The following is a 20,323-nucleotide window of genomic DNA, read 5'->3' as shown; positions in this document are numbered from 1 at the left end:
TTATCTTCTTCCCAACCACGTGACTTGCTCTTGGTGGTACATACCGGTGAGATAAAGAGAAAGTAATAGGCCTCTATAAGTAATATAAATACAGAAATAAATTTAAACAAAATTCTAAAATGCCATATTCCCTTAGTGCACAACCAAAATTAGTGTGGAAATCTTAAAAACTTAGCTTCATCAAGGTGTAAGCATTTAGAAACTGTAATTCCATTTTTGATTCTTCTTTATTCAGACAAAAGGATATTTAAACTTCTTTGTGTTCAGAATTCTGTCAATAGCATGCCTTTGGCAGAGGTGAGATGTTGAATATCCTCTGTCCCTCAACTAAATTATGAGAAAAGATGAGGGACTAGACACTCATCAATGTGTAACTGGAACTCTTCAAGTGTTTTTCTAGCTGTTTAAGAATAATGATGCCCAGACTTGTTCACATGAGACATCCATGCAGCCTGTTAAACAGTGGAAGATGAGAAAAAGATGAGAAAAGAGAGAGCAATAAAGATGCTCAAGCTAGAGCTACTATTTAAGCAAATTTCTCTTTACGGTAATTTTGCAGAGTATGAGGTCGTGTCAACTGAAAATGGAGCGACTGATGGTGAAAAGGAGAAGTCAATTATCACTACAAATCAAACTCATTCTACTGTGGAAAACCTAAAACCTGACACAAGGTAATTAAATAAGAATATTTTTTAAGTTAATTCAACTAATCTAGACTGTCTGCTAAGTTCTACTTCAAATGAAAATGTATTATATGTATAAATGTAAGAACAGTTACTTCAAATAATACATATATTTATAATGTATTAGAGCAAATTGGTTTTAATCCTGCTCTGATAGGAAAAGGTATGCTCGTATACTGCTTTCTTTTAACAGATAATGCAGTTCTGAGGAACGTTTAGGAAATTTCCGATAAAATATGTATGGTCTGGGGAGAGGGGGAGAAAAGCACTGTCCTGTGTTTCTGTTGTTCATTTATTGCATTGTAAAGTTAGTGAATGACAAGTGTATTTTTCTGTAATACCGTTTGACTACGGCAATCATATTTTTCCATCACAAATACACTCCCCTTTTCTCTTACTATCATTAAATTTGTAATACAGCACAAAATTCTGTGCAGAACCCGTCACAAACTTTAACTTTTAGGCGAGATGGATTAATCCAGCACACTGGTTTTAGCTCACCTACTTTTACCAGCAGCTTCCAGAAGGAGGAATAAGGAGCTGTTGTAGAAAGTGAAGAGGAAAGGAAGTAGAAAAGAAAAGCTAAGCAAAACCAAACAATAAATAAATTAAAAAACAGCAACAACAAAACTTTGAGAGACTCCAAAACTCAAAATACGGTTAGAATGCTGATAATCACAATTATCTCTGTTATTTCCTCAGGGAAATTATTCTGTTATTTCCTAGAGTCACACTGCTGGTGAAAGGGTGAATTGACAATATGTTGTTCTGTCACTTATGTCAGCAATACAACTGGTGCTGGAGACCAAGCCTTAGTTTCCTCCATTTCATCAACAAATGAGGAGGCTGAGATGAGACAGCAAAGCAAAAGATCTCTGGACTAGCAGCTAAAGAAAGACAGTGGGCACTGCTGTTTGTGCTTTCGCTTCTATTTTAATCTCTGCTTTGGAATGAGGCAGTTCCATTCTTGAAAACCATCTTCAGACAACTGTTTTGGGGTGGTTTTTTTTTTTTTTCCAGAAAGGATGCAAGATGGAGGCAGGCAGAACCAGCTAGAACTCTTGGAAAGGTCATAAGGAGGACAGGAACTGTGGGAAATAGATAAGCTGGTTTATTTAACTTTAATTTGTAACAGTTCTGTCAATACCTATGAGAAGATGTGGGAAGCAAGAGCAGAGCAGAGACCATGGAGACCAGCTGTCTTTTGTAGTGTGGATTTTGTGAAAATAAACTTGAGATCAGCACCAACAGGCAGATGATGTCTTAGGATAAAGAGGAGTACCTTCACCCTGATGAGGTGATGGTTATAATCTCCATTCCCACTCTCAAAAGAGAAAGGCAGCAAGTATTTCTGGATTCAGGAAGCCATCATCCAAAATTGAAAATATTTTATGTGAATTGCAGTACTGCATGTCCCTTGAGTCCCACAGGATTTCAAGGAGGTGAAGTCCTCTGTGCAGTTCTGCTTGATTAAATTGCAGTTTCAAAATGTGTGTTTCCTAATTTTGAAGACTCAAAAGGACAAGAAGTTATTACTGTTGCTGTTTGAATCCAGGCTTGTTGGCACATTAAGTTCAGGAAAAGTAAGAAAGTCATTGAAGATGACTGGCATCATGTAGACAGTGTTAGTGTTGCAAAGAAAAACGTATATCCACAACAAAGGTTTCCTATTTGTCAGGAGCTGATTGCTCACTGATTATGTAAATGGCCAGGTGGGTAAAGGTGACTGAAAATAGAAGGGAGAGACACACAGTGAAACACAACTGAATAATTAACAGAGTCCCTGAAATGTCTGCAATTTCATCAAGTAATACATTAAATCTAGGAAGTGGATTTTTCCATAACTAGCTTTAAAAGAAAGAGCTGTAGAAGAGGTGGAGCTGGAAAAAAAACTTGGAGCAGAAAAAGAAATCTGACTTGCAAAGGACCAACATTTACAAAACTACTAGCAAGTATATGGAAAGAGATGCTCAGTAGCAGAAAGTGAATTAGCTAGGAAAGAACCTCTTGGCCCTGAAACACTTTGGAGAAGCTGACGAGCTGAATTTGAGATTCTAGTTTTTCCAACTTTCCTGAAGCCATCAGTGATGCTGTGTGAATCCCATATGCGGCTCTGAAGATTCAGTGCCTCCAGAGCTGAGGAAAGTTCAAGATTGATCCAATCTGGGCAGATCTAAATTGAGAACTGCCAAAAGGAATAAGGATGACTGTGAATGTTGAATCTCAGTTTCTGTCAGTAAATTTTAACCAGAAACTTCCTATGGCAGCAGAACTACAGTTCAAGCCTGTAATTCTCCAGAAGTTTAGTCTTGAGGAGCTTTACATGACAAAATGGTCTGTAGCCCCCCCTTGTCCTGTTGAGGTAAAACAGATAGGATATGCTAATGCCTGGCCAGAAGCTGAAGAATTAACTGTCCACATCCAGGAGGACCGAAGCAACATGAACAAATCATCAGTGCAAAGGGGACAGAGCAGGCAGCTGTGAAAAATTGAGTGTATCTGTGCCTGACAGATCATGCTGTTCCTTTTTTCTGTTGCATTCTTCTTTCAAGTACATCATACTGCTACCTCTGGAAAGCTCTGCAGTAAGCCAGGCACCCCTATTGAGGAAGACAGCTTTTACAGATGAGGAGATAATGGCCAGACTTGGAGTATTTAAGAAATTTGGACTGTGCTAGGAAGACAGTTGCAATGAGAGACTGTCAGTCTGTCTTGAAAAATTGCTTGTGTGGTTGCACCTGTCAGTAACTATAAACGTGGAAGTTAAACAGGATACAAATTACTCTGAAAAGGAGGATTATTATAATGGCCATTTACCTGAAAAGTGACTAGATCCAGAAAAAATAGTTTTGCCAAAAGAGAAATGGAGTTCTCATTAGCAGTGCAGTTATCAGCTACTTGTTTTTCAGACATTCATACCATCTTAATATGGAAATGAAAATGAATCTTCATAGACAAACAGCAACTTATGAGAGCTATTTCTAAATAAATGAAGTTTCTGGATGTTTGTCATATTTCCTGTTTGTCTTATATGCCAACCTTATTCCTTTTTGGTGACTTGATCACAACACATCTGGACTTGAGATCAGAGTAGAAATTAAAAATCTGTCAGAATGTGAGGACATATGCCCTTTAAATAAATTTGAGGCACAGTCATTTGCTTCCCACACAAATGCTTGTTAAAAAAAAGACTTCTACAAACTCCTGTATGGTTTGATTTCCTTGGAGCATTAAGATTCCTGCACATTTTTCCAGAAAAAAAGGGGACATTATATCTATTCCATTCTCTCTTAGTAAAGCATGCCTGGCAGTGGCATTTATTTAAAGAGTTTTCCTTATAGGACAAGTATGTCTTTTTCACCTGGAGATTTGCCAAATACAATGCTTGAGGTATTTCACTATCACATCTTAGAAAGCTGCTGTTTATCTTAGCGACCTGGAAAGTATTAATTGTGATTTACATAATATGGTTGGTCAGAGTTCTTGAAACTGCTACTCCTCCTGGCATCAAGCTGTTATCTGACTTCACATACTCTGGATCTAGATTTCTGTTTAGTTTCATCAAGTATTTTGCTTTTACCTGAAATATCTCAAAAGTTGTACATAATGCAAGCTAAAAGACTATGGATAATTCTTACACAGAGACTTACCATGGAATCATAAAATCATAGAATGGTTTGGGTTGGAAGAGACCTTTTAGATCATCTAGTTGCAACCCTCTGCTATAGGCAGGGACACTTCCCTCTAGATCAGGTTCTCAAAGCTCCATCTAGCCTGGCCTTGAATGCTTCCAGGATAGGGGCATCCACAGCCTCACTGGGCAACCTGTTCCAGTGTCAGTGTCTCACCACCTTCACAGTAAAGAATTTCTTTCTAATATCTAGTCTAAATCTACCCTCTTCCAGTTCAAAACCATTTATCCTTGTCATGTTACTGCAGGCCATTATCAAAAGTCCCTCTCCAGCTTTCCTACAGGCCCACTTCATCTAATTGTGCTCGAAGATGAAATCTTTCTCTTGTTTTACAAATGTCTTCTGCTTAAGAATTTCTGTTGTAGATGTGCTCCTGTGAGCTAATAATCACATGTACAACTTTATACTGAAGGTAGCTATTATTATCTTTCACATTATTTTCAAGAGTTCTAGAATAGATTCAGATCACATTTCAGTCATCCCTCTGTTTGTTGTCACACATCCCACACTAAATTTTCTGCAGCTTTTACTATCTTTATCCTTCAATTAGTCCTTCTCATTAAACAAAGCTAAATAGCTCAACTCCATTCATCCTTCTTTCTTCTAGTTCATTCAAGCATTGAGTAACTGTGAGCTTGTTTGTGAACCTCTGAGCAACCTCACGTAGCTTTTAAGTTGGCTCTGTAATGAAAAGAGGCCTGGATCAGATCGACCTTCAGACTCCATTCCAACCTGAATTGTTGTACGATTTCTTCTTATGCGAGTAATTTCTGATCTTATTAATCTTAACTTTGCTCATATTCTTTAATGCAGGCTGAGATATTTTTGTATGTTTTGTATATTATCAATTATTTCTTAGCAAAGAAAAGAGAGAAAAGAATGTTCTAGTATGAACTATGTTGTCAGCTTAATATTTGCCCCCCAAATGGAAAATTCACAGTTTTTATGCTGAGAGCAGGTTTTTGAGAAGTGCACCATCTACTTTACTTGGAAAACATCCAAAGCCAAACCACAAGATTTATCATTTTGGTCAAAACAATTTCAGACTATTTTCCAAGCAGTCATTTGAGGAGACCTGTAACATTCCATCTAACTTGTCATACAGATCTCATATATTTGAGTTTGTTTGTAAGACTGCCCCCACAGGAACTCTTATTTTCACTGGCATACCCAGAAGCCCATTCTTTGTGCTTTTTGTCTGTCTTAATTTTACACTGCCCTTAAACAAAGAAAGTACTGCAGTAATTTCTCCTATGATAATAGTCAAGCAAGATCTGCCAAGTGAGCATCTAGCAAAGTAAACTAATTATTCAGATTTTTCAGCATTTCCTTAATTGAGATGTTTGCTTGTAATCAGCCTAGAGGGACCTGACATAGAAATGGGCTTAGTATGATTTTTGATACCTTCATTTTGTCTCATGCATAGTAATGATGGTGTTCAACTCCATTATCTCCATCATTAAGATCAGCTTTACTTTTTAATGGATCTTTCCTAACCTAAAATATTAAAAACAGATGGGATTTTCGTTTGGGTTTTGGTTTGTTTGGGTTTTTTCGGGTTTGGTTTGGTTTGTTTTGGGTTTTTTTTTTTTGTTTTGTTTTGTTTTGTTTGTTGGTTGGTTGGTTGTTTTTCTTTTTCGCTTTTACTTTCTCATTTCCATAGGAATTTTGCCTTTATATTTTTTTTAACAGTTTTTTAACTGCTTAAAATTGATCTAATTTTTCTAAGTCTCCATATCATCTGATCTGGTTTCATTTTTACTTTCCTGTTTCTGCTGGTTCTCCTGCCAAAATATGTCATTTTTGTTTATCTTTGCCCTATCTTCAAATATTTTTTTTTAAATTAAGTGTATATTTTTTCTTTCATTCGGGGGGGGTTGTTTAAGGGCAGCTAGGTTCATAGAATATGTCACTAGCGTCCAGGAAACTTTGCAGAACTAATTACTATACAAGCTTTCAAAAAAGAGTCTGAATATTGTTGAAAACAAGTTCTCATGCATGTTTGTATTGGCAGTAATTGGAAGGTAATAAAGGAAAATATGAAGACTGCAGTTCTGCTGTGTTAGTCAGAGATGTGCCAAAGTAACCCTAGGGAAATTCAGATAGTCATTAAAATAGGGGGTGTGTCCCCTCAGTCTATTGGTGATAGATTTTATTCCAAAAAATATTATTAATAAACAAAAAGGCTGTGATGCTTGCATTCCCCAGGAAAAGGTTCTGATCTTTTCTCTGGTTGAGTAGTTTGATAATTTCAAATATACTTTTCTCCTTTTTAAGTACATTTGGAGGGGTCTTTTTGGACTTTTGGTTTAGATTATATCCCTAGGTAAAGTAAAGTATGTTTCCAACCATAATGTTTCTTGAGGAAATATAAATGCAGAAATAAAACCTAATAAAAATAAATACATATGAGAACACACACAAAAAAAAAAAAAAAGAGAGAGAGAGAGAAAACAAAAACCATGAAGTAAAGATAAAATGTGTAGCATATATATAGGATATACTGTTTTGGGGTTTTTTGTTTGTTTGTTTGTTTGTTTCATGTTTAAAGGTATGAAACAAAAAAAAAAGTCATAATTAATTTACTCAAAGGCCATGCCGAGTAAATCTTCATTCCTCTACTGAACAGTAGAATCATAGAATGTTTTAGGTTAGAAGGGATCCTATATATCATCTGGCTCCTTTCCCCTGCTCTGGGCAGAGATACCACCCACTCAACCAGGTTTGCCCAAAGCCCCATCCAACACTTCCACGGATGACCACTTCTCTGGGCAACCTGCTTCAGTGCCACACCATCCTCGTGTTTAAGAATTTCTTCTTAATAGTAATCTCAATCTAAATAATGAGTTTAAATCATTACCCTTTGTTCAGTCACTACACTATCTCATAACAAATCCCTCCCCTAGTTTTCCCCTCTAAATATTGGAAGGCCTCCACCTTGGAAGGCCTCCATTGTAATATTGAAAAGCCTCCATTGTAACGTCTGCACAGAGCCTTATCTTCTCTAGGCTAAATAATCCCAACTGGAAGCCAGAACCTTTTTGAAAGTTTATAGTAATATCCATACCACCTGCTCATGTCATTATTATCTAGGTGGTATTGCACTTAGCCAAAAGGTGCTAACGACATAGAAAAGAAAAATTTCCTGATGCATATAGGTAAGTTTTTGTTAACAGCAAGGGTCAAAAGATGAGAACTACAGTGAAACCTGCAATGCTGTTAGGATAGGAATTTGAAGGTAATAGGGGAAAGAAAAAAAAAAAAAACCCTACAGAAAAAGCCTTGAGGGTTTTTTTTGTACTATTTATCACAAAACTGACAATTTTTTTTTACTAAATTTCTGTTGATGCCACAGTCACTTGTAAGCACTTCCCTTTTCTCTTGGCCCTTCTCCTAGCCTGGTTGAGAGATTCCTCAAAGAAGCTAAGCATCATTTGCTGAAGGAAATGTTTCCTGCTGTTAACCTAGTTTTGTTTGTTATGTGTGGTGACACAGCAACTCACAGCACATTCTCCAGAGAAAGAGAAGCTCATTACATTGAAACAGTCCTGCATGATTGTTATTTAACCACAGGCACCTCACAACCTGTTGACCTTATATCCCAGGACTGGACTCGACTCCTCCAATCCTCAGCATTATGATGAAAACCTTTCTTCAGATATTCTCTGTTCTGCAGTCTTCCATCTTCTCCTTTTGCATGATTTGAAAAATGCAGGAACAGTTACATCTGCCAAGGTTCCATGTGGAATAGTGATTTCCTATGGTGGAAAAATGTGCTCTGCACAGTAATTACTGTTGAGTCAAGTCCATTTAATCTGTACAATGACTTTTATTGTCTTGTGCAGTTTGGAAGGATTTGGGAGGCCTAGTTCTCTCCCAAGTGTCTAAGACATCAGTCTTAAAGAGGTTAGAGGTGTGAGAGAGCTAGGTTGCTACGTATATTAGGTAGCAAAATATTTGGCATCGGGGTGCACAGATATAAAGATGGAATAAAGCCTGCAGTTTCTCATGAATATCAAATCTAGCTATGATGTAGGCATGGGATAATCATTATACAGCTTTCCTATTTGCCTTTCTTAACTTTGCCCTACATACCTTCTTGAACCTGTAAGTAATTCTCCCCAGACTTGTAGCTTGTGCTGAAATGCATACAATTGCAGCAAGTAAGCACCCATATTTTTACACATTTTTATATTCATAGAATCTTAGAATAGCTTAGTTTGGAAGGGACATTAAAAATTGAGTAGTTCCAATCCCTCTGCCATGGGCAGGGATGTCTCCCACTAGGTTGGACAGACAAGAGCCCCGTTCAGCCTGGCCTTGTGCAGTTCCAGGAATGAGGCATCCGCAACTTCTTTGGGCCGTCAGTTGCAGGGCCACACTACCCTCTGAGCTAATTATTTCTTCCTAATGTCTAATCAGGTTCCAACCTCTTCTAGTTCAAAACCATTACCCCTTATCCTATCAGTACATCCCTGATAACGAGTCCCTCTCCAACTTTTCCGATCTTCCACGTGATGCGCAAAAAGGGAGATTTCATTTGGTTTTCCATGAAGAGACACACCATGGCTTTAAATTTACAGTCAGATCTGTAAACTCTATCACACCATAAGCTCAATCCCAATTCTGGGATTCTCATTTTGTTCTGTGTTTAGTCTATTAGGGCCATTAGTCTATTAAGCCCATTGTGTCTTGTGCATCTCTCTAGCTGATAAAAAAAAATGTTATTTATTAAAAGAAGTTCACTATGCAAGCACCCAGAGCATATGAAAAATATCTGTAACTGACTGACATGCACAGGGTAGATTATGGCTTCTAAGTCAAGGGGAAGGCATGAGGAGGTTGCTTTTGACTGGTGTAGACACGCTTCTGATCACAGTTCTTTGGCACAGAGCTCCTAGAGGTAAGCACAGGTACTGGGTGAGAAACTGAGCTGCTGCTGAGCAGTGAGAAATTCCCTGGTTCTGCCAGCCTGCAGCCCGGAGAGGTAAGATCATAGCCATGTCTAGTCTCCACTCTGTAGCCCTCTTTCCTGCCTCATCTGGCTGGTGTCTTCTGTGCATCATTTTTAGTCTTGCGGCTAACTTTGACTCACTGTTTACCCACAGCATCTCACTGAATGTCAGCTGAGTTGCTGAATTAGCATTTGGTTGGTTCCCAGCAGAGCTATGTGGAAGAGAAATCATGAGATAACTGCAGTATAGACTGATGTTTCAAGGTGATACTGTGAAAATTTAAGGTGACGCTGCACAATATGTTCCTATTATTTCCTATATTTGCTGTTGACATGTATTTAAGTGACCGGATCCTCACCTTGCATTTCAACAATGGCCTTATCTGTTGGAGGTGGAGAGACTGGGAGATACTGCATTGGATTTGTGTTCTTATGAATTAAAAATGAGCAAATATATAGAAGTGTACTTTACTCAATCTCTCCCTATGAAATTGTTTCTGACCTCACTTAAACTGCTCCTTTTGCCAGAACTGAAACTGCACATGCTAGAGGAGACTTAAACCAGTGGTGCATTAAATCAAACATTAATAATATTTGTGCAAAGAATTATGGAAAGGGTTGGTAAAATGCATGTTCAGAGAGGCTTTGAACAGTTAGGACAAAGAACACTTCAGTGTTTTCTAAGCAAGAAACAACGCCCTTGGGTTCCCTAAGAAATGAATAGCACCAAGGTGCATGTTGGCAGTTTGCTTGCTCCAGAATATGAGAAAACGGTTGGTAGGCAAAATTTTAATTCAGATGCTTTTTTTATTCTCCAGTTATGAATTCCATGTGAAACCTAGAAACCCCCTTGGTGAAGGTCCGAGTAGCAATGTTGTGGCTTTCAGTACTGAATCAGGTACAGACTTCCAAAGGTTTGACTGTAATTTTATTATCCATGTTTGTGAACCAACTTTAATCCATTTGTTTGAGATACATGAAAGGTTCTCTTACTTCATTTTGTGAGTTTGATCTTGCTCTTTCTGATCTCCAGATTGGCTTTTTACTACTCAGCATTAGTAGTGGCTAGAAGGTGAGGGCATAAGATGGTCATACTGAAGAGAAAAAGGCAGGAACACAGAGATCTTCTGGTGTTTCCCGTGAAGAAACAAACTTTAAAGAATGTTCAGTGTTTTAAGATCAGTGTTCGTGGTGTTTTTATAGTCATCAAACTCATTAGTATGTTCTAAATGGGGACATAAAGTTTTCCTTTGGACTACTGTGTTTATACACAACTTGCTACCTGTTCAAAATGCTGTTGTGTCATAAATAGTGATACCTTAAGGCTGAAAAAATGATCAAGCAATAGTAGTTGGAACAGTTGGTGTCCCAGTATGTCTTCTTCCACCCTGTTTACTCTCTTGTGAAAACACTGAAGAGGTATACACAAGTCTGTTTTGAACACTGGCTCATTCTCAAGCTTAACTCCTGTCTGACTCAAAGGTGAGAATCAGAGATTGTCTTGTTTTCTGTATTTCAACTCCCAGTAAGGCTAACTCCAGTAGACATTAAATGATTCTGTACAAGCTAGGTGTCTTCTTTTGTGTAAAAGTAGTTTCTGTTTGATAGTATTTAAGGACCATATAAATAAAAAAATGGGTTCAACCTCTTCAAAAGGACTTTCTTAATCTGTATTTTGAGCCAGGTGTAATAACATAATAGTCCTGGTCTAATGCTCACTGATGGATGAGAGTTTCAGTTGAGCAAGGGATTAGGCAGGGAGGATCTCAGACTAAGCCACACGTATTTAAAACCATGAATACACTCCTTGTAATCCTAGATTGTCAAAACTGAATTAATGTTTATGCCAGGTGCAGTTTTCACAAATGGCAAGGCTTATGTTCTGTCTCCTATTTAGCTTGGCCAAATGAAGCATTACATTTTATTTTGTCTTAATTGCACACATCCATTTCTCACATTTTGGGAGATCATAGCCAAGTCTTGAGTAGCAAGAGTAACAGAAGTGGTTTTTTTCTTTTATTTCAGTATACAAACTGAAATTAAAAATAAAAAAATAAAAAAAAAGAAGTGCAGTAGAATTGGATTTTACAGGTTTAAATTCCTGTTTTCACTAGAACCTGGTTTGAACACAAAGTCCCATAAGTAAAATTTTTAAAAGAACAAAAGAACATTGATGCTGTAGTTTCACACAGTGACGTTTCTTTTTTAAATTCAATATGAAAGTAAACTTTGCTTCCAAAACACTTTCTATTTCACCACATGCAGCCTGTGTCAACAGTAGAAAATCACTTGACAATGCTTTTCCATTGGTATAATGGGAATGCTAATTTTACAATGTCTGATTGAATGTTTGTCTTATTTCCACAGCGGACCCAAGAGTGAGTGAGCCTATTTCAAGTAAGCCTTGTATAAATTATTCTGTCTTCTGATCAGGAATTTTTTCAGAAATAGTGTAATTTTAAGGGGGATGGTGGTGGAGTTTCTGTACTGCACCAGTTAAATGAGCTATGGAATCGAATAGCTTTTGCACTTGAATTAATTCTTTCCATCCATATTCCTTGTCCAGAATACATGCCAGGCTGCTTGTTTACCTGAGCAGAATGCAATCAGTGTGATGTGATGCTCCCATGGCAGCTGGGATGGCTTCAAACCAATGTACACAGATGAGCCAAAGAAGGCCTCATATTTTCTCAGTTTTGTCATTAATTCAAAGGAAAGACTCTTCAAAATGAATAAGCTATTTCACACTTTTTAAGTGACTTAACAGAACACAGCTTGGAGGATATTGTTTATCTGCCATTATGTTTTTTAAAAAATTCCTGCTTCTGAAGGACTGCTCCACCTCCGCTTTACGCCACTTGTAAGACTTGCTGTCTTCAGCAGGAGGTGGACTGAGCTTTTGAAGAACAGAGACCCGTTCATGCAAATTGAGCTCTTTCTGCATTTGTGATGGACAACACTGACAAAATTGACAGCATTTATTTTTTTTGTCATGTGATTCATGACACTTTTATGTATTTTTTTAATCACACATTTTGCTGCAAGTTGACCTTCCTGTCTTGATTCCACATAGAAACAATGACTGCATCACATACATTGTAAATGAAATTTTGGCAACAGAAGGACAGAGTTCCCTTAATAAGTGAGAGCTCCCAACTGGCTTCTCATAGCTGAGCACTCAGTGCTTCCCTGACATAGCTTTCATGCTCAAAATGCAGGTGACAGGTGATACTAGAATATTTCAAAGTGCTTTCTGCTCCATCAAGGTTTCTATTTATTGGAATATATTTGTCATATATGATTTTATATAAACTGCCATACTTCAGTATCTTTATTTCTCTCATGCAGTGGGAAAGGATGCTATCTGGACTGAAATCCCATTCAATTCTGACTCTTACTCAGAATGCAGAGGGAAACAGTATGTGAAAAGGACCTGGTATAAGAAGTTTGTAGGTGTGCAGCTGTGTAATTCGTTAAGATACAAGATATACCTCAGCGATTCACTTACAGGTAAGATAAATCAGTGTTGTTCACATTATAAACCCTTCAAAAATACGAAGAACTAAGAGGCTTAACAAGATGGGCACTGTTGAAGTGTGATTAAGTATGATTAATGTAGTCCCTAGACAGATTGATCATAAATAATAGTCTGCTTGTGCTCAGTAGTCATTGTTTGATACTGAGTTTTCAGACTCAAGTGTTACTTCTCCACAATCATTGTCTGACTTACAGCACCTGTTGGTATCCTGGGGGATCTTACAGAAAACTGATAAATAACAGATGTCTGACAGTCATTAGCTTATGCTATAATGGCACTAAATCTGTGTTTAAATCATAACCTGTAACAGTTCTTAGTAGAGGATCAGGGCCTAATTTTAGATCAGGGTTAGAGTGCGTTCATTCCCATTCCATTTCATAAACTTCTTGTTCTTTTATTACTATGGGACTTATAAGTACATTACTTCAACTCTAGTGGACAAATTTCTCTCACCTGCTTTGACATTTTTGTTTTCACATTGCCCATTTTTGTTTTTGATCTCTTGTTGTCATCCTCCTTTTTCTGATGTTATGTTTTATTACTAACAGCAGTCTCCTGTCCTTAGTTTTTCAGGTTCTATTCAGTGTCCCACAGTCATTAGCAAATGAGGTAGTTCAGACCTGAATCAAGTGACATGTCCAGTGTCTGAACTAGAGAAGTCTGTAGTATTGGTTTTCATTTGATTGATAGTTAAGCAGAACTTTGTTTCTCATGGAGATTGCAAAAGGTGTGTCTGGAGATACTTTAATTAATAATCCTTTCAAAGTTCCTGGTTTCCTTCTGTATGAAGTCTTTTCTTAATGTCTCCATTATTATGGCTTTAGTATAGGATCCAGAGCACGAAGAATGTAAAAAACCCATACATGGCTAATGTCTCAGGGTGTAAGTTAGGCAGACAGTATGTTTATCATGTTGAACTGAGTTAGCTAGGAGAGACTGATTGGATCATCCTCCATAACCTAACACTGTCCTATCTCTGAACTCAGCAACTCACAACAGCATGGCTCAGTGGTCTCTGTGTGTGGTAACAGGGAATGAAAAGGGGAACAGGAATCATAAGACAGCCTGTGCCAAAGTAACATTAAGCTGCCATCACTGTTTCCCCATGAGCAGACAAAGAAGGAAAGCCCAGTCATTTATACTAAGTACAGTACCTCATGCGTAAGTAATACCTTGGCAATTATGTGAATAAAAAGATGATTTTGAACAGAGGTATCTTTCATTCAGCTGTTGCTGCACTAACCAGCTGTGATCAAATGACAGAAGCTGGCAATGAGGCGTAGTGTATCACACAACCAGCCAATAGAGGAAATGGCAGTGCTAATTTAGCAGGACTATGCTATAGCTCTAAATCAAGAGAATTAACACTGCAATGAAAGCTACTTCAATCTTAGAATAAAAGTGTAACATGTCAGGAGCCCATTTTCCTATTTTTGTTAGATTGGTTTTGTTCTTGCTGGAAGGATGGCGATTTAACTTGGCTGGGGAAAGACCATGACAGCCACATTGTATTCATTATACTTGCTAAGCTTGGTTCTTGCACTTGAATTCTTACGAACAGTGTTGACCACTTGTCACAATATTTGAAGGAACTGAAATGTTTATGTAGGAGGAAAGCTGTTCTGTGATTTTTTTCCCACCTATCTCCTAGGTGAGGCTGTCATGGCATGGCCTCCATATTTCAGAGGGATAATTTCCAATCTGAAGCCAAGCTCTGTTCTGCTTTTTACTGTCATACCCTGTCCTGTCATGTTCCCAAGCCCAGGAGAAGTGTATCTGCTAGAACTGCCAGCTCTGCAGTGTGCCAGGAGCAAAAGGTCTTTATTCAACGTTATGCTGAAAGTATCTCCCAAAGCTTTGCTGTTGAAGCAGCAAAATGATCTTGCTATTTGGGTGCATTGTGGACACACCATTGCATAAGGCCACCATAAACTGAACCTCTGCACGCTTGTTTTTAGCATGAATTTGTACTTCTGTTGTTGCAGAAATCACAATGTGTGGAATAAAAATAGTATTTAATTTCCTTAAGAGCATCACAAGGGAGCTCTGAGAAAAAAATTATGCCAGAATTACTATCCCCAAAAGCGAAAGACAAATCTAGCAGTTTTTTGTTAGCAAAATGTTTAAAGAGTGTTCCTTTATCGAGGAATTGGACTGTGTGAATTTAATTCATAGTCACCAAGAATGCTGTTGAGCGATGTATGGCAGTTACTTGAATTGTGCATGAGTTATGATGTGGACTAGAAGACCGTGTGTATCTGAAAGTTACTGTTCTTTTGTTAGCCGTAAGGTATCTGCTTTATTCTGTCCCTAGTGAAGAAAAGCTGATCCATGTTACACATGCCAGGACTGTTCTATAAAGCACCATCTACTGCTGATCTCATTTAACAGTACTCCAGAGCAGTCACAGCAAGCATTCCAGAAAATCAGACCACCTGAAAAAAAGCATTTATTGGGCATGAGAAAAAGATAAATTCTGTGTGTGATGTTCAACAGCCACGGAAAGAAAAGGCAAAACAAGAAAAACAACCATGCAGTTTTGGGCAGCCTGAATGTTTTCAACTTCAGATCCAAAATTTACCAAGAGGAACTCCCACTGGCCAATTCTCACATGGGAAAAAATATGCTTGCAGCCAAAGCTAGACAGTAATAAATTATTTTCTAAACCTAGACCGTCAAGTGGAGGTGAGAATTTTTGGCAAAGTATTGATCAGACCACAGAAACACGAGAAAGAGTGAATTTATTGGTAGGCTGCTAGTTATTAATTGGACTTTAGGGAGTAGTATGAGCTACCTCACCACCTGTCACACAGCCAGGTGGGCACAGATTCAGGGCCACAGGAGACCCAACATCTAATGAACAACTGGACATTGTGCTTAGCTTATACCCAAGCACTGAGCCTTAGTTGTCACCTTTGCTTTAATAGTCACAGCCTGAAGCTGGATGTGTCATGAAATGCTGTGAAAGATCAGACAAAATGCTGATCTTATCTGAAGATGTTTCCTGTCTAGGCCTTGGAAGTGAAGACGACACGTTTTCCTCCATCTTTTGAACAGAACTTTGCAAATCTTCTTGCAAATCATACCAATAAGTAAAAACCACTGTCAAAATTCCTTCACTGGGAGTCCTCAACAGGTTAAGGACAGCCTGTAATGTCAGCACACACTGTTTGGTACTTACAATCTTCTTTTCTGCTCAGTCACAATCAAGGGTCCTGTTAAACAGCCCTGCAAGGAAATATATGGGTCCATTTCACATTCTGAATAAGTATTTACTACACCGGGATCATATATGAGTTAAGGGATATCACTTGCACGTACAAGCTGTAAAGTTTTAGAACAGGGTTTGCATGTGTCATGAGGTGGGCTATAAAGACTTCTTCAAATATTCTCAGGACTTCCCAATAGGGAACCTTCTATTAACATTGCTAGCAAAACTTATCTCATTTTTTTATACAATCAGAATGAGGTTCTAGGTAGTAACAGAATTTTGCTCACTGTATGAAAGTTAAGGAGGGGAAAAGTATGTCCAGGCATGGATTTTGGCAGAGTGGGGTGCTGCTGTCAACAGCCATGAGTGCTGCGCTTGCACTACGCACTTAATGCTCTAATTACAGCAGCAGATCCTGAGAGGTAAAGGATGGTTGCATTCGCTTTGGCTTCCCTACAGAGCTAAGAGTATCAATCTCTGGTGGGTGGCTTCAGCCTTCACTAAACGGGACATGGATTTTCAACTTTGCTGCTTATTTCCTTTCAGGAAAATTCTATAACATAGGAGACCAGAGGGGCCATGGAGAAGATCACTGCCAATTTGTAGACTCGTTCTTAGATGGAAGGACAGGACAGCAAGATGATCTACCAGTCAAAGACGGTAATTCCTTAAGAATGTCACTGCAACAGTCCTTGGCAGTTCCTTTGTTTGTCTGTTTCTTTTTCTTGCCAGTAAATTGAGGGCCCACTGCCAGGGTGGGCAATGAACAAGGGCTGTCGGCTCTGCAGGCAGAAGAGATGAGAAATTGCTGAAGATGAAAATTGTGATTAAAAATTGTGGTTAAAAAACTTTACATGAGCCAGCAGCGTGCTCTTGCAGCCTAGAAGGCCAACTGTATCCTGGGTTGCACGGTGAGGGAGAGGATTGTCCCTCTCTGTCCTCATGAGGCCCCAGCTGGAGTACTGCATCCAGGTCTGGGGCACCAGGCACAAGAAAGATGTGGAGCTGTTAGACTTGTGTACTGAAGAGGACCACGAAAATGATCAGAGGGCTGGAGCACCTCTTCTGCAAAGACAGGCTGAGGGAGCAGGGCTTGTTCAGTCTGGGGAAGAGAATGCTTTGGGAAGGCCTCATTGTGACCTTCCAGTACTTAAAAGGAGCTTATCAGCAGGACGGAAATCAACTTTTTACCTGGGAAGGACAAGGGGGAATGGTTTTAAACTGTAAGAGTAGAGATATGGATTAGATGTCATGGGGAAATTTTTCATTGAGAGTGTGGTGAGGCCGTGGCACAGGCTGCCCTGAGAAGCTGTGGGTGCTCTATCCCTGGAGGCATTCAAGGCCAGGCTGGATGGGGCAGCCTGAGCTGGTAAATGGCAGCCCTGCCTACAGCAAGGAGGTTGGAACTGTGTGGACTTTAAGGTCACTTCCAACCCAAGTTGTTCTGTGATTCTATCATTCTAAGATGAGCCATGACTTACTTAATAAAGACCATTATGGCTCAGGTTCTGTGAGGTAGTAAACAGCCTCCCTTCTATTTAAAACATTCCAACAGGTTATTCACGCTTGGTATTGCATATTTAAACCCAACTGCAATTTTCAGTTTGCATAGTGGCATGAAGTGTTATGCTGAAACTAGCAAGGCTAATGTTAAATGTCATAAATCATCACTTGAGCATCCAACAGCTCTGTTTAGTGCTAATGAGAAACTAAAGAGTTATTACTGGAAAATATAATTCATGCTGCAGTAATTCTGAATACACTAATTCAAGGTGGGTGCCCAAAATGCTGGTCTGGTCTAAGGGGACGGGGTGTGGATGTCCTACAGGCAGCCCTGCCTATTTTTTAACGTTCCCCAGGCTCAAGTGTAAGCAAGTTCTGTCAGCTGAGCCTCCTCCTTGCTTGTTTGCAGCATTACCACTGCAATGCGTTCCACCCTCTTGTAAGAACATCGTCTGTATTGATACAGGTGTGCGCGCCGAATGAGTAATGGAGTATTTTGATGAGAAAAAAAGTCAGAATAGCTTTCAAGATGGTATTGACCAGACCTTCACGTATTTAGTGCTTTGTTTGTAAAACGTCTTGCCAAAGTGCATGAATGCATTGTGGTAGGTGTAGGTTAGGGTGAGGGTTAGGCTTTACTTCTCCCCCAGTCAGTGTTCCACACTTGTAAAGGAGTTTTGTTTGAATAAGGAATTGTCTGAGTCCAGTTCAGCATTGCCAGGACAGCTGCCCTCTCAATTGTATCAGATTCACTTATTAAAGAAGATTTTATAAATGTGAAATAAGCTTATGAGGTAGGTAAAGCCAATCTGTTTCCAGCTACTGGATTTAGCTGGCTGGATTCATAAACTGCATTCATTTTTAGCTTGAAAACCTAAACAAATACAAATACAATCCACCAACAAAAAAGAAAGTGAAAGACCAACCTGCAACTCGTGTTTCTAGTACATGACAGGAGCACAGGGAAGAGCAGGCATACACTGCTGTTACTCCCTGGTTGTGGCAAGACAATTCAAACCAGAGTTAATGGTGTGTATGTTTCACCTGAAATGCAGGAAAGGAATGATGGCTGTGGCGTATTGTTAGCCATTAATGGGATCATATGCAAGCTCCATGGGAGCTCAGAAGAAGGTACTTTCTAATGGCTTCCTGCAAACAAACTCCATTCTCTGTTCTAGGATTTTTCAGGGCAGTTCGTCAGGAACCTGTCAAGTTTGGAAAAATAGGTGGGGAGACTCACATCAACTACGTGCGCTGGTATGAGTGCGGAACATCAATTCCTGGGAAATGGTAGATGTGATGGGGACCTGGTGAGGAGACCCAGCACCAAGCACCCTTGCGAATGCCCCAAGCAAGCTCAAAGATGGGAATGTATGGTATGCCTGTCACTTACACAAGTTTGCTGGCGTGTAAGATTTATGCAAGTCTAATGCCAATACTGCATTAATTGTGTAATAGCGTAGGCTGCTTACTGTAGTTATCCAGTTTTACAGATTTGTCTTTAGATTGAAAAAAAAAAAACCACAGGGTAGGGACACGGTGTAGGATAATGTATAGGGAAGCTGGCTCCCTATTCTTGAGGTATGGTTTCTAAGGTATTTTAAGAGATACGGTGTGTATATTATTTATCACAATGTTGTAATAAATGTTTAAGGCACAGTTATGGTAAAAGTTGGTCATGGAATGCAGTATGTGTTAGTTTTTAAATATTCACTGGTCTTGTAACGTAAGTGCCATAAGCTATCTGCCCAGGTGAATCTGCCATGTTTCCCCCATCATAAATTATAAAAAAAGTCCCCACAGGTTTTAATAACCAGGAAACTTGAAGTGCTTTCTCCTTACACGTACAAACAGCCCATACTCCTGCCCAAATACTGAGTGTTATTGTGTGTGGATCTTTGAATGATAGAGTTTGTGTTTTTTTCCATATTTGTTTCCAAATGCAAGTTTCACCTCCAGCAAAACCTTCAGTAAGGTCGGCCCGTGGCTATGGAGTTAGAAGTGCTGCAGTGGTTAGTGAGGCAGTGGTTTGTGTTCCTCTAATGAAAGCAGGCAGGTACACGTGTACGTGGAGAAACATGAAACTGGTCTCCCTTGCTGTGGCGTACCGTAGAAGTGCTGTTTTCAGAGACTGAGTGGTTCAAAAATGAGATGTATGTACATTGCAGGAAGGTCTGGGACAATAAGTGAAATGAGAAAAATAAGCGGTCATAATGGCGTCATCGGTCAGATTTGGTTTATTAAGAAGGAATGCTTTAAAACATTGCTCATTGGGGAAAAGGGGGAAATAGTGATAACTGAACTTTTAAAACTGCTTTACGGCAATTAAAACCTCTCTCAAAGCTACTTGTTGTACTGCTTGAACATTTATGTACTAAATAAAGAGATGTAGGTTTTTTTTTTTTAAAAGGTGTTATTCATTACATTACTAATGTATTGAAAAATATGAGCAGGACACCCAGATATATATATAGTAGAAATAGTCATTTATAGAAAATGCCTTATAAAGTACATTGCAGGTACACTGTACTCCTAATAAAATATTTTTTAATCAAGCGTTTCTGCTATTGTTTTACATGCAAGCAAGTGCTAGTTTCCGTGCCAATGGCTGTGGCAGAAGGGGGTCCTGTGGAAGAGGCCCGTGTTGAATAGTTGGGTGACCACCTGATGTGTTAGGGTTGAGGAGCAAGTAGCAGCAATGACATTCCACAGCTTCCTGATGTATGCGTGCCTGATTAGGAG

At 39.0% G+C, this 20,323-nt stretch overlaps 1 protein-coding gene across 47 annotated transcripts in view; it reads left to right on the top strand.

Moving 5' to 3' along the window:
• The window catches only part of ABI3BP (ABI family member 3 binding protein), a 302,331-nt gene extending 282,349 nt beyond the window's left edge, over positions 1 to 19,982 (top strand). For 46 of the 47 annotated variants that reach the window (XM_052664412.1, XM_052664501.1, XM_052664466.1 and 43 more), the window contains 6 exons: positions 560 to 671; positions 10,148 to 10,227; positions 11,697 to 11,726; positions 12,678 to 12,839; positions 16,625 to 16,738; positions 18,760 to 19,982. In XM_052664412.1, the coding sequence (XP_052520372.1) occupies positions 560 to 671; positions 10,148 to 10,227; positions 11,697 to 11,726; positions 12,678 to 12,839; positions 16,625 to 16,738; positions 18,760 to 18,875 (614 nt within the window). In that variant the 3' untranslated portion in view covers positions 18,876 to 19,982. Of the gene's footprint in view, positions 1 to 559; positions 672 to 1,467; positions 3,288 to 10,147; positions 10,228 to 11,696; positions 11,727 to 12,677; positions 12,840 to 16,624; positions 16,739 to 18,759 lie in introns of those variants that run through there. The other variant, XM_052664520.1, reaches the window with a different exon arrangement.
• Positions 19,983 to 20,323: the final 341 nt, after the last annotated feature.

This window comes from Tympanuchus pallidicinctus, unplaced genomic scaffold (genome assembly GCF_026119805.1).
Source record: "Tympanuchus pallidicinctus isolate F22 unplaced genomic scaffold, pur_lepc_1.0 scaffold10, whole genome shotgun sequence".
Taxonomy (NCBI): domain Eukaryota; kingdom Metazoa; phylum Chordata; class Aves; order Galliformes; family Phasianidae; genus Tympanuchus; species Tympanuchus pallidicinctus.
Note: the sequence above shows the minus strand (reverse complement) of the source record. Positions and strands in the feature narration are given on the sequence as shown.